This window comes from Corticium candelabrum, chromosome 5 (assembly GCF_963422355.1).
Source record: "Corticium candelabrum chromosome 5, ooCorCand1.1, whole genome shotgun sequence".
In the NCBI taxonomy this organism is placed as follows: Eukaryota; Metazoa; Porifera; class Homoscleromorpha; order Homosclerophorida; family Plakinidae; genus Corticium; species Corticium candelabrum.
Window position 1 is genome coordinate 4,727,787 of NC_085089.1, and position 21,421 is coordinate 4,749,207.

At 42.6% G+C, this 21,421-nt stretch overlaps 2 protein-coding genes and 1 long non-coding RNA gene across 4 annotated transcripts; 1 reads left to right on the top strand and 2 right to left on the bottom strand.

The window, feature by feature from the left end:
* Nucleotides 1-12,126: 12,126 nt before the first annotated feature.
* Nucleotides 12,127-12,721, bottom strand: LOC134179778 (peptidyl-prolyl cis-trans isomerase FKBP2-like). The gene is made up of 3 exons (XM_062646736.1): nt 12,569-12,721; nt 12,382-12,472; nt 12,127-12,328 (listed from the first exon to the last, which is right to left on the bottom strand). The coding sequence occupies exons 1-3, from the start codon at nt 12,719-12,721 to the stop codon at nt 12,210-12,212; spliced, it is 363 nt and encodes a 120-aa protein (XP_062502720.1). The 3' UTR covers nt 12,127-12,209.
* Nucleotides 12,720-13,359, top strand: LOC134179777 (small nuclear ribonucleoprotein Sm D2-like). The gene is made up of 2 exons (XM_062646735.1): nt 12,720-12,883; nt 12,958-13,359. The coding sequence occupies exons 1-2, from the start codon at nt 12,720-12,722 to the stop codon at nt 13,307-13,309; spliced, it is 516 nt and encodes a 171-aa protein (XP_062502719.1). The 3' UTR covers nt 13,310-13,359.
* LOC134179779 (uncharacterized) lies at nt 13,320-21,161 on the bottom strand. 2 transcript variants are annotated; one of them, XR_009969897.1, is made up of 4 exons: nt 21,131-21,161; nt 20,934-21,064; nt 13,545-13,565; nt 13,320-13,482 (listed from the first exon to the last, which is right to left on the bottom strand). It is a non-coding gene; the product is annotated as an uncharacterized LOC134179779 (long non-coding RNA). The 2 variants fall into 2 exon arrangements; XR_009969896.1 differs by lacking the exon at nt 21,131-21,161 and having other exon boundaries at nt 20,934-21,124.
* Nucleotides 21,162-21,421: the final 260 nt, after the last annotated feature.

Consider the following 21,421-nt stretch of genomic DNA (forward strand, 5'->3'; position numbering starts at 1 on the left):
AGACATTTCAAATTGGTCACTTGCCACTTCAAATATATTCACAGTCATTTCAAATTGATCAACTGTCAATTCAAATTCATTCACAATCATTTCAAATTCGCTACTGACGCATGTATGTCAATTGCACACAACTATATGTCAATTGCACACAAATGCAATTTACTGATTCACCACAATAGATAGAAACCAAACATAGATACACTCTCTTCTGTAAACTGAGCAAATACACTGCATCACACAAATGATGTTCTAGCATGACAGTAAACGTGATGAAGCACAACACCAAGTTAATTAAGTCATCTCATGCCAATTTCCAAGAGGGAGATCACATCTGTTCATCTAGTATATATATAAAGCTCAAATTGTGTGTGTGTGTGTGTGTGTGTGTGTGTGTGTGTGTGTGTGTGTGTGTGTGTGTGTGTGTGTATTCGCGATACGCAACCACCTCTTGTCCATTTGTAACCAAAATCGGCACGCACACTCGGCACGCAAAGGAAAAGATTTGTGTAAAAAATAAAAAATATGCACCGGGTCCCCTGTTGAGGAGCCAATCCCGGTGTAAAATTTCTTGATGACGCAAACGCTACACATTCCAGTTCCTTCCAACACACACTCACACCGGTCCTGTGTAGAGTGTGTGTCGTCGTCCTTCGCAAAGCTTCGAGCAATCAAATATTTCTTGCCGATGGAACTTAACTCTCTAAATCATTTGCGTTTCTCTCCAAATTCTGATTGCATTTGCACCGAATCCAACCTACACGTTTTCTGCAGTACGCGCTACACAGGGAGTGCATCGATTTCTATCGAAACAAGTGTGAAAAGCAAAATTCGAATTCATTCGGCACATCGAGACTTCGCAACAAAGTGTGCACGTGACGTGTCACACACTCAGACAGCGTCTTCCGTCAGAGCCCTACTACAGTATCTCTTGTCCATACGAAGGATGGGGCATGGATCTAGTATTACATAAAGGTTGGCCAATGCCTTCGACTAAAACAACGGACAACCAGCAGTAGATCTAAAGCTGATTCAACTGCTTCTTTAGCAATTTCTGTCGTAATTTGGCATTTATGTGCGACATGCATGCATTTCTATTGCCTCTTCTGGCAGAAGAGGTCGATTGTGCACAGTTGATCAGATGAGCCAAACCAAAGAAACAACCAGCAGAGGATTCAGAAGAGCTGAGCATGCACATTACTAGTTTACGGCATATTTTAGTTGTAAAACTAATTGTCTAGATAAGCCTTTCACAAAAAGAAATCAAATTCTACTTGGAAGAGGCGATCTCTGCAACTGTTGCCTTTGTTTCTGGTGCCTCAAGGGGGTTCTTGGCAAACACGCATTAGCAACAGCCGTAGATGTAATAATTCGATATTGCTATGGTGGAAGACCACTTGGTTTCCAAAGCAAAGAAAGCAAGACGGCTTGCTGCCTTCCATCGTTACGCAGGTTTATAATGCGCATGTCTCACAATTCACGAGACCTCTTCTCTTCTGCCTCTTCTAACACTTCATCAGAAGGGGGAAGCGCAAAACAAACTCCCAGAAGAGGTCTCGTGATTCTTCTGGACTCTTCCAGAAGAGCAGAAAAGGCAAAAGAAATGCACCATACTAAACTACGTCAGGAGTTCGCTCAATTCGCACATCCAAATTGAAAATACTAACCAAACTATGCAGAAGCAGTACAATGACACGAATCTACACAATAATTTGCATGACACAACAAATTTGAAATGACTCATGACAAATTTTAAATGACTGAATGAATTTGAACTGACAACTTACGGATTTGAACCAACAAAGATGAATTCGAATTGACATTAAGCGAACTTGAAGTGACTACGAACGAATTTGATCTGGTAATGGAGTAGATGTATATTTAGCTATAATGTAACAGCTAGAATGCAACACTAGAGTCAGAACATAACACATGGCCGCAGCCAACAACGGTTAATATCTAAACGTGACATCATGCCACATCTCCCTTTCCTACAAGTCTAGTCTATCAGATGGTTTAGTTTAGAATGCCACACAACAGTTGGTCTCTCAACAGTACTTGAGCCAGAACTGGATGCACTAGAAAAAGATTCTTCTGGGTGGTTCTCTGATGGGCTAGATTGCTGGGTTGGTATGAAGGGCTTTTCTTGAGTCAACTCTCTAGTCGCTGCTTCTGGAATGGGATTCGGTTGCCATCTATTCCTTTTGATAGTCTTCGTCGATGTTTCAACAATGTAGCAACAAGAAATTGAGTCAGGTTGCTCAAGCATCCTGCCATACACCGTTTGGTCAGGTACCCATACTTGTGCACCTAAATCTCTAGGTGGTAGCTCTCTTGCACCATGGCAACAATGGTGATCAACTTTCATTTTGTTCTTTCCTCGCTTCTCCACTTTCTTCACAATCTTCGAATCTGGAACATGTGGTGTAATTAAGTAAGTCCCTGATGATTGGTACTTTTGAACGTAGTCGCCTGTTCACGAGCAGATCGGCGGGACTGTATCCATTCCTGAGGTGTTGATCTATATGCCTCAGGGCTAAGGCCACACCGTTATATTTCTACGTTTCTCGTCACCCACACGAATAGGTTTCACTCTGACTGGAGGAATAAAAAACATCATTTGACTTGATTAAAAATACATTTATTAATCCTAGGCGTAACGAGGGTTATAGTAGTCGTCTCACCAGAAGTAGCGCTCGACCGACTCGATGAAAATGACTTAACTCGAGGAAAATACCGACTCAACGGAAACGTCCATGTAAGCAGCTTTGGAATGTATATACACTCAAACCTCCCTTATCCGGACCTCCGAGATCTGGGCACCTTTGCACCCTCGGAAACCCTGCGCATATATGTCTTGGGGCTCCGAGGTTACACACCGCGTAAACAACAAACTCCCGTATGTCCAGTCGCATTCACGTGCCAGTGCGTGGGAGTATGACTTCGAAGAAAAGAAAGCGCGCCTGCATCAGTCTTGAAACAAAGCTCAAGGTCATTGATGAAATCAGCAAAGGTCAGTCACAAAGACTCGCCTCGGAAATCTTCGGAATTCCAAAGTCTACTGTGACGGACGTGTATAAGAGTGTAGAAAGAGGAGTACAAGAGTGTACACGCATCTTCCTATCGTAATGACACTTAGTACATGACAGAATTAGAGTACATTGGACATGTACATTAAGGTGGTCTGGGACTCCAAAGCTAACGCGCGTTACCTCTTTCTTTTATCCGGACATTCTGAAATACGGGCACTCCCCGGTCCCACATTGCCCGGATAAGGGAGGTTTGAGTGTATATGGTTGTTGGAGCTTGTCATGCAGGACGTTCCAATTTTGATTACTATCATAACTTTGAGTGTACCTTCAAGGTCATAGAGAAGAGAGCGTAGCCTGCGACAGAGCGCCCAAGTGATTTACCATTTGATGATAAGACTGCCTGTCTTTTCTTAGCCACCTGTATAAACAAGTGTTTAGTGTGACTCAGCCATCTGTATAAACACGTTTTGGCATTCTTGTGTCTAATGACGTGCAGGTGGTGCTAATTAATTTGTGCATGCTTTCAAGTAGGTACAAAGTACATGTGCAGCAACTGTTTGACTATGATAACCCTAGGTACACCTGTGCCTCGCTGTTGAGGCTAAATCAATCATTGGGTGTTCTAGGAACACACGCCTAAGTAAGTTTCCTGCTTTGCAGTGCGTTTGGAAGCACATTGCTAATTCTACTGTACAACCAAAGTACCTGGAACTGGAAGAGTCAATTTCTCGTTGCCTAGGGTTCAGCACTCCCTTTCAGTTACACTAGTAGCGCTCTGAAATAGCTAGCAAAGACATCGATGACAAGGTGGCACAGATTCTGAAAGAAACCGGGCTGTGAAGCTCTATAGTGATTGACATGCACGTCAATATTCTCATCTTCACACCCAATTGCAAGGCACGTGCACTGCCACATAGAGAGCATGTGCGATAGGAAATTAACACGTTGCTACATGCACAGTGTCAGAGAATATTTGACTGCATGTTGGTGATGTATAGCCTCGTCCCCAGACTCACGTGAGCCTGGCAGTGTCCGGTTCCTGTATGACAATTTCAGCCTCCTGTGAGTCTGGACTCACTGTGCCTATTTTCACACACTTACTTCACTAAGTGTCACCCCACATCATAGTCTTGGCACCCCACGTGACTAAATAGTACCTAGTCACAAAATCAATTAGTTATATCTATCTAATGTGTGACCCAGCAGATTGTGTATCACGCCCAAGCCTTGGAACCAGACCGCGTTTGCACGTGAGAGGGTGGGGAGAAAAAAGCGGTCTGGGGACTACACCGATCAAACCTAGTTTGGAAGGAGGGTTCTTGTTCGCTCAATTGCAACCTCGCCAATCAAAACCCACGCCTTCAGAAAGGCGGCCAATCGGTGATAAGAATGCTAATAGCAACACAGCAGGACACGCCATTGCGTATGCAGGTGCAAGAGGTTATGAGGTAAGTGATCGCAATTACAGCTTGCTAAGGTGTTAGTGTGTGAGTGTATGAACGTCCTTGTTGTCTGGTAGTTATGGATGACTTCCGAGCAATGCCTGACAATGAAGTCATTGCAACTGCCATGTCCAGCGTTTTGACTCTGTTCGGCGTGCAGAATTTGAAGCCACTGCAGATGCTATCTCTTTGCCTCCTTGTCCGTACATGGGACATCTTTGCGTGCTTTCCTACGGGCTTTGGAAAGTTGCTAATTTTTCATCTTCTCCCACACGTTTGTGCCCGACTAGCATTGCAGCCAATGGCTTCCGGCAATATCCCGCGGATCCTGTGATGCTAGTGGTGACTCCATTGAAGTCGCTGATGAGAGATCAGGTCGCTATTTTAAGCGCAAAAGATTTACAACTGCCTTTGCTGGTGAGTCGGATTCGTCAGACACTGCTATGAAGGTAGGGAAATTCCCCTGTCTATGGAAGCCACAAAGTGCTTGTCAGCCACGGCTCACGCAAGTGGCGATGCGCCTTACAAGCAAATGAGTCGAGAGAGCGGTTCGTGGCTGTGGTAATGGACAAAGCTCACACAGTAGTTCAGAGGTAAGGCAAAATCCTGTCTTTTCTTTGCGTTTTGTAGTCATCTAGTTGCAATTGGTGATGTGGAATTCCTGCTTGGTCCCAAACAAGCTGTGTTTTTCGCGCCCTGACGTAAACTTACTGCCGCAAATTCTGCACTTGTGAAGATACAGACTTTCTAGGCGTAAGCAGACTGCTTGCCGTAGATGACATGATGAATCGGTTAGTAAACAACAACTGGTTCTCAAATCACTGTAAGTAGATTGTTAATAGCTAATAACTGTGAGACTTGTTTAGCGTAATAACGAGTTAAGTCGTTACACCTCAGAGGGGAATATAACGTCCGGACACCGGACATTGTCCGGTCAAAACAAGTCCATGTCCGGCCATATATTGTGTTGTCCGGACATTGGCTACTGAAATGGTAACACCCAAATGGCATGATCCGGACACTCATAAGTCAGACTATGTGCACTATCAGAGAGAATGTTTTCTTGGGGTGCATCTACTATCTTTCTATCTCCGGTAAGCCTGAACTGGGTAGTGAGTAATGAGGTAGAGGTCACACCAGGTGTGCTTATTAGAGAATGTTACACCAATTATCTTAAGTGGTTCCAGTTGATGATCTGTCGAGCTCACAGATAATTGGATAATAACCATTTCTACTTGGCTAATACGTCCTTGATATGCAAAAAGTGTTATCTTTTGGTTTCCTTTGGTAGGAAGGGCTCAAAATGTAGTAAACAGATGCCAGACCTGGTGGTTTCTAACCATTGGAGATCATCACAAAAGCCCGGTTCACAGTACAACGCTGACAAGACGCTCACACGAGCGTCAGCAAAGACGCTGGCGATGGATCATTCACAGTATTGTGTCTGACGAGCGTCCATCACAAAAAGAACACACTGCGACAGTGGTCTGACGCTGCAAAGTAACCACATGTGTACAATGTATCGCGACAGACATGGATGATGACGTTTTGCTTTTGTTGCACTGCTGCGCCGTAGTCTCGATCAAGCGTTTTCTTTCATCCCTATTTTATGTTTTAGGTTGCCCTTAGGAGGGAACTACACCAGATGTGGTGTTTTAAAAATAAATTATTATTATTATTATTATTATTATTATTATTATTATTATTATTATTGTCCTTGTACTCCTTTGACTGAACTTGCCAAACGCAGAGAAAACCACGCACACACTTCCATCGACGAATCAATGATCGATGCCATGTGAACGAGTAGAATATCCCGGATACGTCCAATGACTGACTTTGGATTGGTTGAAACAGAGCACGTGATGTCATCGAACGCTTGGTCACTTCCGGCTAGGACGCTCGATTAGAACTTTTCTCTATTCCAGCGTCGTACGAGCGTCGCAGACGCTGACATGCTCATAGTGTGACGCTGACGCTCGCTCATCGTCAGCGTCCAGAACGCTCGCACGACGCTCGTGCCAGCGTTATACTGTGAACCGGGCTGAAGGCCCAAAAACAGCAGAGATATTACAGATTTTCAAAGTTCACACTCATGGGGTCATAGACAGTACGCTTTTGTGTGAAGTGGTGAGACGGGTTACTGAGACACTAGTTGCTGTAAAATACAAATTTTCACCTAGAATGCGTGTAGCACAGCACCAAATATGAGGACAAGAATTGGTAGAACCATCGTCCCCAAGACGGTAATCAAACATCCTGATTTGTGAATGTTTTCTTTCTTGTCATTGTCAGACTTGTTAAAGCCATAGCAGTGACTGCTGTTTCTTTGAAAATTCCAGTCCTTCTGGAAAGATCCTAAACGGTTTCTTTCAAGGAGCCGTTTGGCAAACTATTCTGTCAGCACACTACGTAACTGCAGAAAGGTGAATACCGATTTAGTATGCCTTGATAATAAAATGAAGGAGCGACTAGGTTGGTGTGACACCAAAACTTCTTTGTCATATAATTGCCTTTCTTGACACCCAAACATGGCAAGAAAACCTAAAGTTCAAACTTCTGAGCAAGATAGTGAAGACGAAAACGTTGATGATAATGCAGCAAAGGGGTTAATATTCTTGCTCTTCATGTTGAGGAGGTAGTCTGTTATGCTAGAAACTATCTGCACATCAGCAAGGTGTGCTATGAGTCTGTGTGGTACATAGTTCACACCTGTCCAAACATAGTATTAGTCTCCCCTTTAACTACCACACATGTTGAAAGGATGTTTTCATCGCTGAAACTGATCAAGACAGGCCGGCGCACCAGCATGAGCATCACCACCTTGTCTGACCTTACGAAAGTATACCATGAAGGACTCTTCAAGACTTTCACGCTGACGTTGCTATTCAGCCGTGGTGGGAACGATGCAAGACCAACTGCTGTCTAATCAAAGTTTCAGAAAGCAATACAGAGCAAGGAAAACTGGAGAGTTGACCCAAGACGATAGCACTAGCAGCTTTAGTTTAGATGACTGGGACGTGTGGCATAATCCTCTACGACCGCGTCTACAAATAGTTTTCCAGAAGGTACAATTTTGCACATTGTTGTGCTAAGTTTCCCTGTTAATGTTCTGCTATTGTCTCACATAATTATAGTGCACTTTCAAGTTTGTCTTTTGAGGTTACGTATCTTTTTCACTTTACTGTAAAGCAATAAAAGATTGCTTTGCAGGTATGTTGTCCCAAAGTTGTTCTGGTTATTGTCATGCTTTGTATATATATATATATCAAATAATAGAAATAAAGTGTTGTTTGCGGGCTCAAAATTTGTTAGGATAGGCGTGGTCTGAATGGACGTGGCTTTGGCAAACCTGTTTGTCCGGACGAAAAAACTTCCTTATATTCCGCTCTGCGCCTACTTCCAAACTCACTTACAATAGCGTAGTCCCCAGACCGCTTTTTTCTCCCCACCCTCTCACTTGCCTTTCCCGCCCCCTCACGTGCAAAAGTGGTCTGGCTCTGAGGCTAATCACGCCCAAGCCTCCAAACAGCGCATGGTGACTCTCCATGATGAGTGATTCACCAAGTTCACACTCTCCAAATCTCAAGACGACTTCAGCATGTGGAAAGGTGAGTGTATTCCTACATTATTGTCCTACTTGTGTAGACTGGCGAGCCTGCCAAGTCTAGTTACAGCGATGTAGACTTTGCATGTAGTTCACTCGTTGTTTCGTCGCACATCCGCTATCTGCACGGCCCTTGCTAGTGCACAGACTCTAATGGCCAGTAGGGCGCACAATGGCAACAAGAGACACATTGACGTGGAATTGCAGTCTGCTCTTCGTGTTTTCAATTATGATGACTTTCGGGAGGGTAAACTTGAAGTCTTCAGGGCCATCCTAGGGTGAAAAGACATCTTCGTCCGCACAAACAACGAGTGAACTACACGTCCGGATCGCTGTAACTAGACTTGGCAGGCTCGTCAGTCTACATGAGTATGACAATAACGTAGGAATACACTCACCCTTCCACATGTTGAAGTCGTCTTGAGATTTGGATAATTTGGATAGAGCGAACGTGGTGAATCACTCACCGTGGAGAGTCACCATGCGCTGTTTGGAGGCTTGGGCATGATACACAATCTGCTGGGTCACACATTAGATAGATATAAACTAATTGAGTTTGTGATGTAGGTACTATTTAGTCACGTGGGGTGCCAAGACTATGACATGGGGTGACACTTAGTGAAGTAAGTGTGTGAAAGTAGTGGTGAGTCCAGACTCATGGGAGGCTGGAATTGTCATACGGGAACCAGACACTGCCAGGCTCACATGAGTCTGGGGACAAGGCTAGTGATGTACGCTATTAGATAAATTTGTACTGGGGCCACTTACGACTTGCTTACCTGCTTATCCTGTTTCTTCGGACATTCTCTTTTTTTTTGTGTTTTTGTTTTTCCCCAGCGTACACATTGATTTCTGTGCAGTAGGGTGACAAGAAACATAGAAAATAGAACGGTGTGGCCTAAGTATGGACCATCTACCTTAGTATGGATCATCTACCTTCTCTAAAAGACTCTATAGTCTTAACTGCCTATTCTGCCTCCCCGGTGCTTTGTGGAAAGTGGAGGCTACATGTGATGTGTGTAAAGTCATAGGTCTTGGCAAATGTTGCAAATGCCGCTGAAAAACTGTGACTGTTGTTTGTGACAAAACTTGTTCCAGTATACCATGACGTGCAAAGATTGATTTACGCTGTTGAATAACTCCTTGAGTAGTAGTCCACCACCAAGATATACGTGTGCTCTTTTCGTACGTAAAGGTCGGCCTGCTACTTTTTGCCTTAGTAGGTCTGGAAGAGTAGTTGAAAAAAGTGGTTCTGCGTGGTTGTAGTAGGCTCTTGCACAAACAGGACAATCTCTAATCATTTCCTCTATTAGTATACTTAGACGAGGCCACCAAATCGACTTTCTAAAATGCTGTCTGCATTTTGCAATGCCTTGATGACTGCTATATACAGACAGGAGGATCCAATTTTTCAGCGAAGGTGGAATTACAATCCTTGAACCTCTCAATAGCAGGTTGTCACGAATACAGAGCTCATGACACAGTTGCCACAATTGCTCCAGCCCTCCTTTGAGAGTATGAGGTGATGGCCAACCGCTGGCTGTATATTGTTTCAGCCTTTTGCAAAGTTCATCTGCATCCTGTTGTTCTTGAATTTTGCCATAGTTTGGACTTTGAAGCTGGGAGTGACCGAATAACAACATATGTACATTCTGCAACTTCCAGCTTGTAGATTTTGGTCTGTCATTTGTGGAAGCGAGACCGGTTGTCAAGACAGAGCGTCAGCAGTATGAAAGTCTTTGCATGATACATGGATAATAGCATACTGGAAATGTAGAAGCCGCATTCTGAAGTGTTGAATGCTCGAATGTAGTTCGTCTAGCCCTATCTGACCAAGTAGAGGAATGGGCGGCTTGTGGTCTGTCTCCTCAATGAACTCTTTCCCAACAAGATAACTGCTAAACTTTTTTCTGCCAACCAAGCTCTTGCAAGAGCTTCCTTTTCCACCCGAGCGTAACGTCATCCAGTAAGAAATAGCGAGTGTGAAGCAAAAGAAACAGCATTCACGTATCTATCAGGTTGTGTTTGCCGAAGTACTGCTCCTAGCCTAAAAAAGGATGTGTCTGCTGACAGTACCGTCTCCCTGTCACTGTCACACAATGCCAGGGCTAGTGATTGAGTAAGTTCCTTTTTGATATTCTCAGCCGCAGTCCTTTGGAATTGGTCCCCATACCCACTGGGTCTTTTGTACCTGAGACGTAAGAATCGCCTGATATCACCACCGTTGGTACGTTCCGGCATCTGCTGTACAGCCTTGATTTGTCAGGATCAGATTTCACCTCCCCTTTTCCAACGATGTGTCCAACAAACTTCATTAAAGACTGAAAGAACAAGGACTTCTCTCTATTTCTACAAAGATGACAAAGAAGAAGCTGATGCTTTTAAAACTGGCATATCATGGTAGTCATGTCTACATATATGACCTTTCGCACGAGATCGAAATCTTTTGCAGTACAGACACAGACAGACAGACAGACAAACAGACAGACAGACAGACAGACAAACAGACAGACAGACAGGCACACACACACACACACACACACACACACACACACACCAACCAACCAACCAACCATCAACTGCCCATCTAAAATAGATGAAGGCGTGTCCTAGTAAGAGTAACTACACACAGTACTAGTACTGTTCAGTTGTTATACCTACAGCAAGTATCTCGTCTTCTTCTGGTTTCATGATGTCACGTGTAATCAAGATGGCAGACGTCAGTGAGTCTCACATGTAGCCAGAATGACTTGCTCATTCTCAAACTGTAGTCTTTGTTCTGTTGGTGTTTGAGCACTTAACCTTAGCTTGTCGTGACTACAGGCTATCACTCCTTGCTGGACAATGTCTTCATGCAATGAAAACAATCCATAGACTTGATTACAGCCATGTATTGAAGATCCGTAAGAACAACACTGAGGTTGTCAGCACCCAGTGCGCATACAGCGATATGAGTCCAATGCAGGTGTTTTGCAGAGTGGCAAAGCATGTTGCTGCATGGCGCCTCAAAAATGCCAGGTGTGTGGGCTTCTGTGTACTCTGATGCTAAGTAGTGAAAAGGATGGAGGAATGAGTAGCAGAAGTCAGATGGAAGCCGGAATTCAAGTCAAACAGGAAGCGTAACATAGTACATGTACCACCATCATACATGCGGAACACACACACACACACACACACACACACACACACACACACACACACACACACACACACACACACACACACACACACACACACTGCATAGCTCTTTGCATATTTTACAAGTACACTGTAAACCTAAGATCCACTTGGTCAAGATATGTAACTATACATGTACACCAAGTGCGAAAGCACAACCTACTCCATTAATTAAATAAAGATGCTATAACCTAATGAAAATACACATTCCTAAATCGCACTCCTAAAAAGGCACCAAACTAGAATATAAAATTTTCTCTGAAAAAATTGACGTAGAGATTGTATAGAAGTAGTAGAAACGAGATTTAGATAATACCAACCAAAGCCAGCCATCACTATTAAATCCTTCCAACCACATTTCCTACATTTTACCTATAGTGGGTTGGAAGGATTCAATAATGATGTCTGGCTTCGGTTCATATTACTTAAACCTTGTTTCTATTACTTTTTAGACAATCCTACATCTTTATTTTTTTTATTAAAGAAATTTTTTTATATTCTAGTGTCATATGTACACACCCCAAATCTGCTTCTCGAAACCTGATGTGATAAACCAAAAGCACAATACTACAATTTTCTTATAGACACCTTGATTATAAAATCTAAAATTATTTTTCTGGGTATGTACACCTTAGAACTATCATATAATTTTCGATTGTGTGTCTGAAAAAGCAAGATCAACATAGAATTATCAGATGGTAAATCAATTTATAGAATGCAGAATCACCACAACTCACATGAACAATACATAGCCTGTGTGTAAATCAGGCTTCACTATGCACACACATACATACTATATAATTAAACAAACCAATGACTACAATATCAAGACACTGATAAGTAACAATAGTGAGACCATAGCTCATAGCTGCCACTCTGCTGGCTGGGCAAAAGCAAGAACAATCTGCTCTTAGAGATACTGAGCAATGACCATAGCTAGTCAAATTTACTCTATTAATTAAAGATACAAACTACATATAATACGTTCACCATGACACAGAAAGAAATGAGATAAAACAACATTACACTTGCAGTAGGTACATATGCATACCCAATAAGACCTTGATCCCACCCTAAAAACAAATTTCCAATAAAAGTAGATACAACATTTATTTGACTTCTATACCTTTTATTACTTGTCCCGCTCCAAGAGTAAAAACAAAGGGTTCACCTCTGGGTATACTGCTGTCAAATTCAGTTCCATCCTCAAGGGTCCCCTGATGCGAGCAACGACCAATCAAAAGACAACATTAGACCCAATAAGTCAATCTCAATATAGTACGCAGGACAGCGTAGGTTAGGCGAAACCGTACAGTGTAATGCATTGTCAGACTGTCGCCTTTCTTCGCTTTCACACTGCACGATTCTGGTCTTTTCTTCACTCCGATCCTCAATTTACCATCCTTTGCGGACCCCAGTGATCCAACAATCAAAATCAGCACCAAGCAATAAACGATAAGCTTCATGTCTGGTAAGTACAGTACCGCGTACGTGCACAACTACCTAGAACCAACAGCTGACCTCCCGTATACTCAAGACACGTGCGAAGGCTGTGATATCAACAAGCTAACGCAACGCAGACGAAACAGCAATCCGTTTGAATTCGTGAAATCAAGCAGAATGTCTTTGTAAGAGTGTGCTTAATTTGTTGGACAGTTGCTCCACGCTTACCTCTCTTCGCTGTTTGCATTTTTGTCTGCAGTCGCAAGAAACCTAGAGCCGACATGACGGAAGAAGAGATGGAAGCAAAAGAGAAGGAAGAGTTTCAGACTGGTCCTCTTTCTCTTCTCATGCAAGCAGTGAAGGCCAACACGCAGGTCCTTATCAACTGTCGTAACAACAGAAAGCTGTTAGCGCGCGTCAAGGCGTTTGACCGTCATTGTAACTTGGTGTTGGAGAACGTACGAGAAATGTGGACCGAGACTCCAAAGACTGGCAAAGGAAAAAAGAAAGCCAAGCCAGTGAACAAGGACAGATACATATCTAAATTGTTTCTACGCGGTGACTCTGTAATTCTAGTGCTCAGGAATCCAGCCGCAACTGTGGCTAAGTAGAACATTCCAGTGCTGATGTAGATGAATGTAATAGACGAACTGTAAAGACGCATTTCGTTGTGACAAAATACTACCCGCATCCGTGCTACATTTACAGTTTAGACTACTGTTTAGTAAGCTAGAAGTTGTCAAGCTGACATCATATTCCCATCAGTAATCAGGATGTAAGTTTTCTATTGCAACATGAAATATAACTCAGCCATACATGTAACTCATAACACAGATGATGTCTTACTTGACTGAGCTCTCATTTCATCTAAAATGGTCAAAGTAACCATAGTCAAAGAAAAGCAGTGGTAAATAAACTAAACATGCAAAGTGCATCTTAGGCACTACTTACTAAGGTGATTACTATACAGTATCCTTTAGAAGCATTGCATGTACTAAGAAAAGTAAAAAAACCCAACAATACCACAGTCATTTGATTCAGTGCAAAAGGAGTATAGAGATAGTGCGTTTGACGTCACAACTCGTGATATCCCGGAAGTTGCCATTTTAGGGGGCAAGCGTATTAGAGTGGTTTCTAGTTGCTGTGTTTTTTTGCTGCCACAATCATAGAAGCCAGGGCAGCAACGTACGTTTTTATTCTATACTGGCTATACTAACCTGTCAAGGACCTGAAACGCGTCATCTGAGCAACAGACGACAAGCAGCGTCTATCTCCAGCGTAAACAGAAAGGACTGGAAACCGTCGCAGCATTCGCGTGTTTGCTCTGAGCACTTTCTGTCTGGTAGAGCTGTCATTTCTAGTGTGTTCTATAATAAATAGTAATCTATGCTACTCTGAATGATTCTAGGAAAGCCATCCTCTGTGTATGGCTCAACTAACTCTGACTGGGTACCATCTGCAAGGATGAGTTAAGTTGCTACGAGAACTCCCAGTAGAGAAATTTGTTCGTCTCAAGAGAAGGTCTAGTACACCTAACAGCATTGGGGGAAACAAACATAGGGTAGTAGTAGATGCACCCATTGATGATGATGACAAGGACGCTTCTCTAGAGACTGATCACGACCTGCCAACAGATGCATTTCTAGCACTAGACGCCACTGAAACAGATGCAGTGACTGGTTGTGCTTGTCAAACAGACCTTGAAGGAGAGAGCATTGAACACATGAAAATGGAAATAGAGAAGCTGAAGAATGAATGTGAGTGTCTTCGAAAAGAGAAGGACTGCCTTTTGAAAGACAACAAGGCTCTTCAGGAAGACAATGAGTGGCTGCAAATGGACATCCTCAAAGTCAAAGAAGATGCAAAAAAGTTCTGTATCATTTCAGATTCTTGAAGCGGATCAACAGAAGCTGAAGTTTTACACAGGTTTTAAATGGATTCACACACACACACACACACACACACACACACACACACACACACACACACACACACACACACACACACACACACACACACACACACACACACACACACACACACACACACACACACACACACACACACACACACACACACACACACACACTACCAAGCAGATCAACAAAACTCTAGCAGATGATTCAAAACTTCCTAAGACTTTCGCTTTTATCATGTTTCTTATGAAACTCCGGCTAAATATTTGTGATCAGGACATAGCATACAGATTTGGCATTCACAGAACAACAGTGTCAAGAAGTTTTCAGCGAGTGTTGGAAGCAACTGCCATCAGAACATCACACCTGATAAAGTGACCAGACAGAGAGACCCTACGTCAAACTATGCATACTTCCTTCAAAAGATTCTTTAATTAAAAAGTGTTGTGTGATTATTGATTGCACTTAAGTATTCATGGAGAGGCCTTCAGATCTTCTTGCTCGTGCATAAGTATGGAGTCACTATAAGCACCATTCAACAATAAAATGTTTGCTTTGGATTTCACCACAAAGGGACTATATCATGTGTCGCAGTGTGTTGGTGGACGCATGTCAGACAAAGAGATTGTTGAAAAATCTCAACTTATGGAACATTTACTGCCAGGTAAGGTGGTGTGTGTGTGTGTGTGTGTGTGTGTGTGTGTGTGTGTGTGTGTGTGTGTGTGTGTGTGTGTGTGTGTGTGTGTATTGGTCGTGTGTGTTACATACATATCATATGTTACATAATATGTATCTTTAGGAGACATTGTATTGCCTGACAGAGGCTTTCTGTGCCAAGACTATGCCAGTTTGGTAATGGCTAAGGTGAAACCCCTCCGTTTACTAAAGGCAAAAGACAATTGGAGGAGGTGGACTGGAGTAGAGAGTTGTCTGCTGTCAGAATACATATCTTTATCTTTATGTTAGCTCTAGCCCACTCGACCATCAGAGAAATCACGTCAAACTCGCGAATTTACAGATAAAATTTGCTTTAAATCTTTTGCAATTAGTATACTATCGCCGTATTATGTAATACACAGTTGAACGTCCTTGAAATGTCGTACAAGCTGCCATCGCAAAGAGAAATACCTGCCGAGGACGGAAGTTTGCCCCCTGTAATGGCAGCAAATACGGGTACTACAGGGAACACCTACTCTCCACCCCCACACGCACCATCTCTATACATACCTATCTATGTAAAGATTAGGAGAGCCCAAATAATACAACTAGAATATCAGATATCTACGTTAGCATTAGTAGGGCTCAAAAATAGGTGGTCAAGTCGTCATTTGACGAGTTAAATTTTACAACTCACAACTAACATTCTAGTCTAGCTAGCTAGGTCGTCAAATGACGACTAGAGCAGACCAATGCTAGTTTGTAATGGCTTTCTCGGTATGCAGGCGGATAACGACACTGTACTGAAACATGCGCCACTTTGACGCTCACATTCGGACAGTTGTCGTACAATGACATGCACGCGTAGTATATACTGCCAGCAGCGGGCCGTACGTTGACAAACTGCTCATATCCCGGATAGTGAAACCGGGCGTGCAAGAGCCATCTCGGGATTCCGACAAAGTAAAGGCATGAGTTTGTGACCAGGGAGACAATGGTAAATCCTGTAGGTCGAAATAGGTGGATATGATTTTAGTAGCAAGAAACGGACAACTTCCGCAATATGATATGTGGAAGTCTGGTTGAAAATTCCGCCTTGTTTTGACACAGAGGTGGTATGCGTGTAATCGCTAATTCAATTAGCTATCACTAGTGTCTTTCTTGCCTCCTTGAAGATGTCTAGCTCTGTAAAATCTAGCACGTCGTATCCATTGGCTCAGTGGTAATGTGTGTGTCAGTTGCATGCCAATGTGGGAATACTACGCTGTATGCTTGCACTGCACTGAATTCTAGAAGGCCGTACAAAAATGGCGGCATACCACTAAACACCATGATTGATATCAACATGACGGCCTATACTAAGAATTTTGACAGCCTAAAATTTTTGGAAACTCGTCAAATGACAACAACTAGTTGGACTGATTTTTCGAGCCCTGATATATTCCCATCAGTGTGTGTAATTTACACACACTGATGGGAATATGTCTTTCAATTTTGTATTAAGAATATATATAATTAACCATTTCACAACACAATTATTGACTGAGAGCAACTGACAACAATAAAAATACCAAAAATAGAGTGGAACCACCATTGGAACAACATAAAACTGGTATGTAGTAGTAGCAAAGTACACAAATTAGTAACACACAACGTATTAGGCGGGATGCGGGTCTACTGTGTGCAAATGGAGTGCCATAAACTGAACGAAACCTATTAACTTTTCTTAAAAAACCAAAAATTGATACTTGGCCTCTACATGTTCACAAGGATTGTCATTTCTGCCTCTGTAATCACCTACTGTAATCGCAAACAATGCTACTTACACAGTAACTGGGTCATGTCTATGTGAATGTATGGATTAATAAAACTGCCATCATATGGCACATGTATGTAAACTTGAAAAATGTTTTTCAAGCTTAGCCGATATAATTCAAAGTGAGAAACCGCTTGCACCTCTGTATACTGCAGCCCTGTATCTGCTGTATTATAAACCTTTGCTTCACACTCAACGAAAAAAGCAGGTTTGTGCCATTCGAAGAAAGAAAACAGTTTGATGTAATTTTCTCATCTCTTCAAGTACAATAGAGTGCCACTTATCTAACCAAGTTGAGATCAAAAGGTGTCCTGATAAATGGTATGATGAGACAAGTGGCTATCATTACATGTGTAGCACATACATATCCACAATTATCACGACAGAAAAGTTGCCTCCATTATCAGCCCTATCTATATGAAGTCACTGATTTTCGTTTGTACAGTGTACCATGGTTTGATTTGTAATTTTGATTCGACATCACCGATTATGTGACTACAAGGCCACAATGAGCTGTTGAAATAACCGGTGTGTCTCAGATGTAGCACTCTACTGTTGTACATTGACACATCTCTATTTCCATCAGTAATGTTGGAACTTGGAAGGCACATATTGTGCAGTTAGTGCATGCAAGCTAAACTACACTTGATGTCCAGTTCTGTATATCCAAATATACTCAGTAGTGCACAGCAAAGATCAGAAACTTGAGAAAGACATCAGAAAAAGGGGAGAGACACTACCCATGCACTTCATATCTTTACGTCTTAGTGTCACGCCATAACAAGTATGGTATTCCAATGACACAGAACTGCTTGTGAGTGTCCCACGCACCATCTTAGAAGCAGTGCTATAGGACAATCTCACATATGAATGAGGGTCTTTAACCCACACTGCTTTAATTACCATTGCTGTCATGTTTTAATCATTTATTTAGTTAATGTGTTGTTTTGATCGGCCACCTGAGTCAATGCCAAAATGTCAATACACCAGTACAACCACTAACGTTAGTGCATCATCAACAAACAACGTAACATCTACTCTGACCTGACCTAAATTTTCTTTGACCTACAACAATTATACTCATTAGCAGACCTCTTCCCTAAAAATAACTGCGGCCCTGTGTCCACTTTGCACCACCTATGGCCAGTGCACAACACACACACACACACACACACACACACACACACACACACACACACACACACACACACACACACACACACACACACACACACACACACACACACACACACACACACACACACACACACACCTGAGAGTGCTAGCCACTCTCTAAATAGAGATGGCACCGGTAGTTAATATTAACCCAATTTCACTTTGGGATAGCCTAGCTCTGAAACGCTTCCATAAAATGCCACAATTTTTATATCCTCTTGCATGGCTACGCAGGGGCCGTAATCTTTGACTATCCCTTTGACGCTAGCACGTTCGGACGTTTTTAACGTGAAATTTGCCACGCCTTTCTCTGCGTGTGACGTAATAAAGTTGCATGTATGTGCCAACTTGCCAGTTTGGTGGGATCTTCGCCGTTCTCAAAGCCACTCACAGGGTCTGTGCTTCTCTATTCATTCCGTACGACTTGAAAAACTTGACGATTTAGCCTATTCACAAAACTTGGGGCGCGTTCGATTGGGCTCTTCCAGCCTCTTCCAGAAGAAGCTCCGTGTGCACGCCCCTCTTCCAACTTCTACAGCTCTGCCGCTATAGTCAAAAGAGCCAACTCTACCGACTCTGCTGCTTGTTGAAAGAGCATGCCCCTCTTCCAACCTCTACCAGCTTCTACGCTGATAGAGGTTGGAAAAGGGGCATGTCTTCCAGACTCTTCCGGAAGAGCCCAATCGAACGCGCCCTTGAGTGACTTGCGATAGCTGCAGTTTCAAATTTGGATCTTCGTTTCACTCATGGATTTTCATGTCGCTCACTCATCCGCTTTCCCGTTGTAATTGTGTTGTCGCCTATTTAGCCCTTCAGACAAGTTCTATAACAGCCAAGCAGTTCGTGCTTACAACCAGTTTACAAATGGCTGGGTTAGAGATGCCCATGCCTACGTCCACATGTAGTGGAAGCCTCAGTAGTGGTAATGCATAGTAAAAGGTTTTCTGCTACAGTATAAAGTTCACCTACCAAACGTGGCCATTATAATCTTTGTCAGCACTATGTGAGAGGATTATAAAAGAAAATATGTTGTGAATTATAACGTGAAAAGAGTTCCTTAGTAATATTTGGTAGTTAGAGAATCAACTGACATGAGCTCCAAGTTTTCTTCTTAATTACTGGTCAGTATTCGTCTGTGTGACAATTTCTGTGCTACACTTGGGAAATGTAGAGAAGTGGACATGCTATGATACTGTAAATAGCATAGCAATGTGCTATAGTAGAGTAAGTATTGTAAGTAGAATATAGTAAGACATTATTTTCTGGTATACCTCGACACCCCACAGCCTGAGAACTTTACAGGTTCAACGTTCTCAAAGATGCAATAAAACAGCTCTCATTTCATGGCCGATTTGTGAAAAAAACAGGAGAGGTATGTTGTGCACATCGCAACTGCTTGGAGGAGCTCTATTCTGTTTTTCCTTGAAGAATACACTCGAATTAAGGGAAAATTTACTTGCACGCAGCACAGTTGCAATTGGGCCATTTTTAATTTCTAATTTTCTCATAAGGACATACCATATACACCAGTGAAATATTAGATACGTCATCTGTTAAAAGCCCAAAAAAGAAAATTGACAACGTGATTGCTTGCTACAACAAACCCCTCTTGCACGTCTCTTTGAATGACCTATGTTCTACGTTGGATGGTAATTCTGAGATCAGTTCATCAAACAGATCAGCTGGTCTGCCAGAAATAAAGGGTCTAGTAAAGATTTGTTGATTCACCAGCTTGGTTTCTGTTAGGTTTTCTCGCAGTTACCAAGCCGTCTCTTCTAGCGCTGCTCAACTCTAGAGCTCTCTGTCGCTTCTCAGTAGCCCTCTCCAAACGACCGGTATGCAAAAGAAAGACACGTCTTTATCGTGCCCCGATCTTCTGGAACATCCAGCAACTACACAATACAATTACTACTACAAGAACGGCCAGAAACCGGGACCAGTTAGATCTCATGAGCATGCGCAGTTGGACACCAAATGGCAACTTCTGGCATTGTGACGTCATGTGAAAACGCTCTATAGTATCGTGAGACCACGCTCTATAGTATCTTGAGACCAGACAGGACTGCCTCCATATTTACAGGGTAATCAAATGAAAACGTTCTTGATCTAACTTCTGTCCACAGTCACAATGTTCAAGTAATCGACTAAATGCAAGCTGATCCCCAATCTTAGACAAGACGCTAAACGAAATTCGTTAAGTTTAAGTGCGTTCTTGTATGTTGAGGGAATAACATCAAGCCATGCTCCTGCACCTTTCCCAAGTAATGACCTAAGCTGGCAGGCAGGCTATTTTATTAGGGTACAGCATCTCTACACACTAGAATACATTATTTTTCAATAATTAAAAGAAAGTGCTTCATAAACAAATTCAACTACTTCCGGCAGGCAGGCAGGCAGACAGGCAAGCAGACGCCCGTTTTGGAGTTGCGTTAGACAACGTTTTCGTTTAAATTCTAGTTGTTGCATTACAGCAAACAGACAGAGACAGTATGAGACAGACAGACAGCAAAGCAAACAAAGAGTCAGGCTGGCGGCGAAACAGATCTACGTGGTATAGATAGTCGCACACGATGGCATGATTAGTGAAACCAGAAATTCTGTGTATTCAAAGCGAGTGGGCTAGAAGTAATCACGTAGAGTCTTATTATCACAAGAACAGTCGTGTCTCACCTGTGACGGGTATCCTCCATACGATATATGCCGTGATGCCAAACGCAACGAATAGTTCCTTCATTTGCCAGTAATGGGGTCCTGCTTGGCGAACCGCAGTAAACACTCTACCTAAAGATTCTATAACCATTCTGTGCCAAAAGAAATATTAGATATTTGACAAGAAAATGAACTGTAAACTGTAACTTTCTCCACACCTTGAGTAGACTAGTTGAGCATGCGCAATCTAAAGGTTCGAGTTTCAGACGCCTACATGAGTGATGTAGCCTTGACGTCACGCTAGGTACCAGGTGGTGGAGTAACGCAAGCGATTATACTTGGGGTACATGAGTGGAGGCTACGGTAATAAAAATGTGAACTTAGGTTTATGCACCAGGCACTGTTCATCCATCAATCCCAATCCATCAAGAAAACAGACGGAAACATTGTCTACTATATTAATTAGTACAAGTGTAATACTTTTTGTTGAGAAATCTCTGACTCTAGTC

Coding starts and splice junctions, on each gene's coding strand:
- LOC134179777 (XM_062646735.1), top strand. CDS start 12,720: ATGTCTGGTAAGTACAGTACCGCGTACGTGCACAACTACCTAGAACCA. Junction 12,884..12,957: donor AAATCAAGCAGAATGTCTTT/GTAAGAGTGTGC, acceptor TTTTGTCTGCAG/TCGCAAGAAACCTAGAGCCG.
- LOC134179778 (XM_062646736.1), bottom strand. CDS start 12,721: ATGAAGCTTATCGTTTATTGCTTGGTGCTGATTTTGATTGTTGGATCA. Junction 12,473..12,568: donor GTCTGACAATGCATTACACT/GTACGGTTTCGC, acceptor TGCTCGCATCAG/GGGACCCTTGAGGATGGAAC. Junction 12,329..12,381: donor AGCGGGACAAGTAATAAAAG/GTATAGAAGTCA, acceptor ATTTGTTTTTAG/GGTGGGATCAAGGTCTTATT.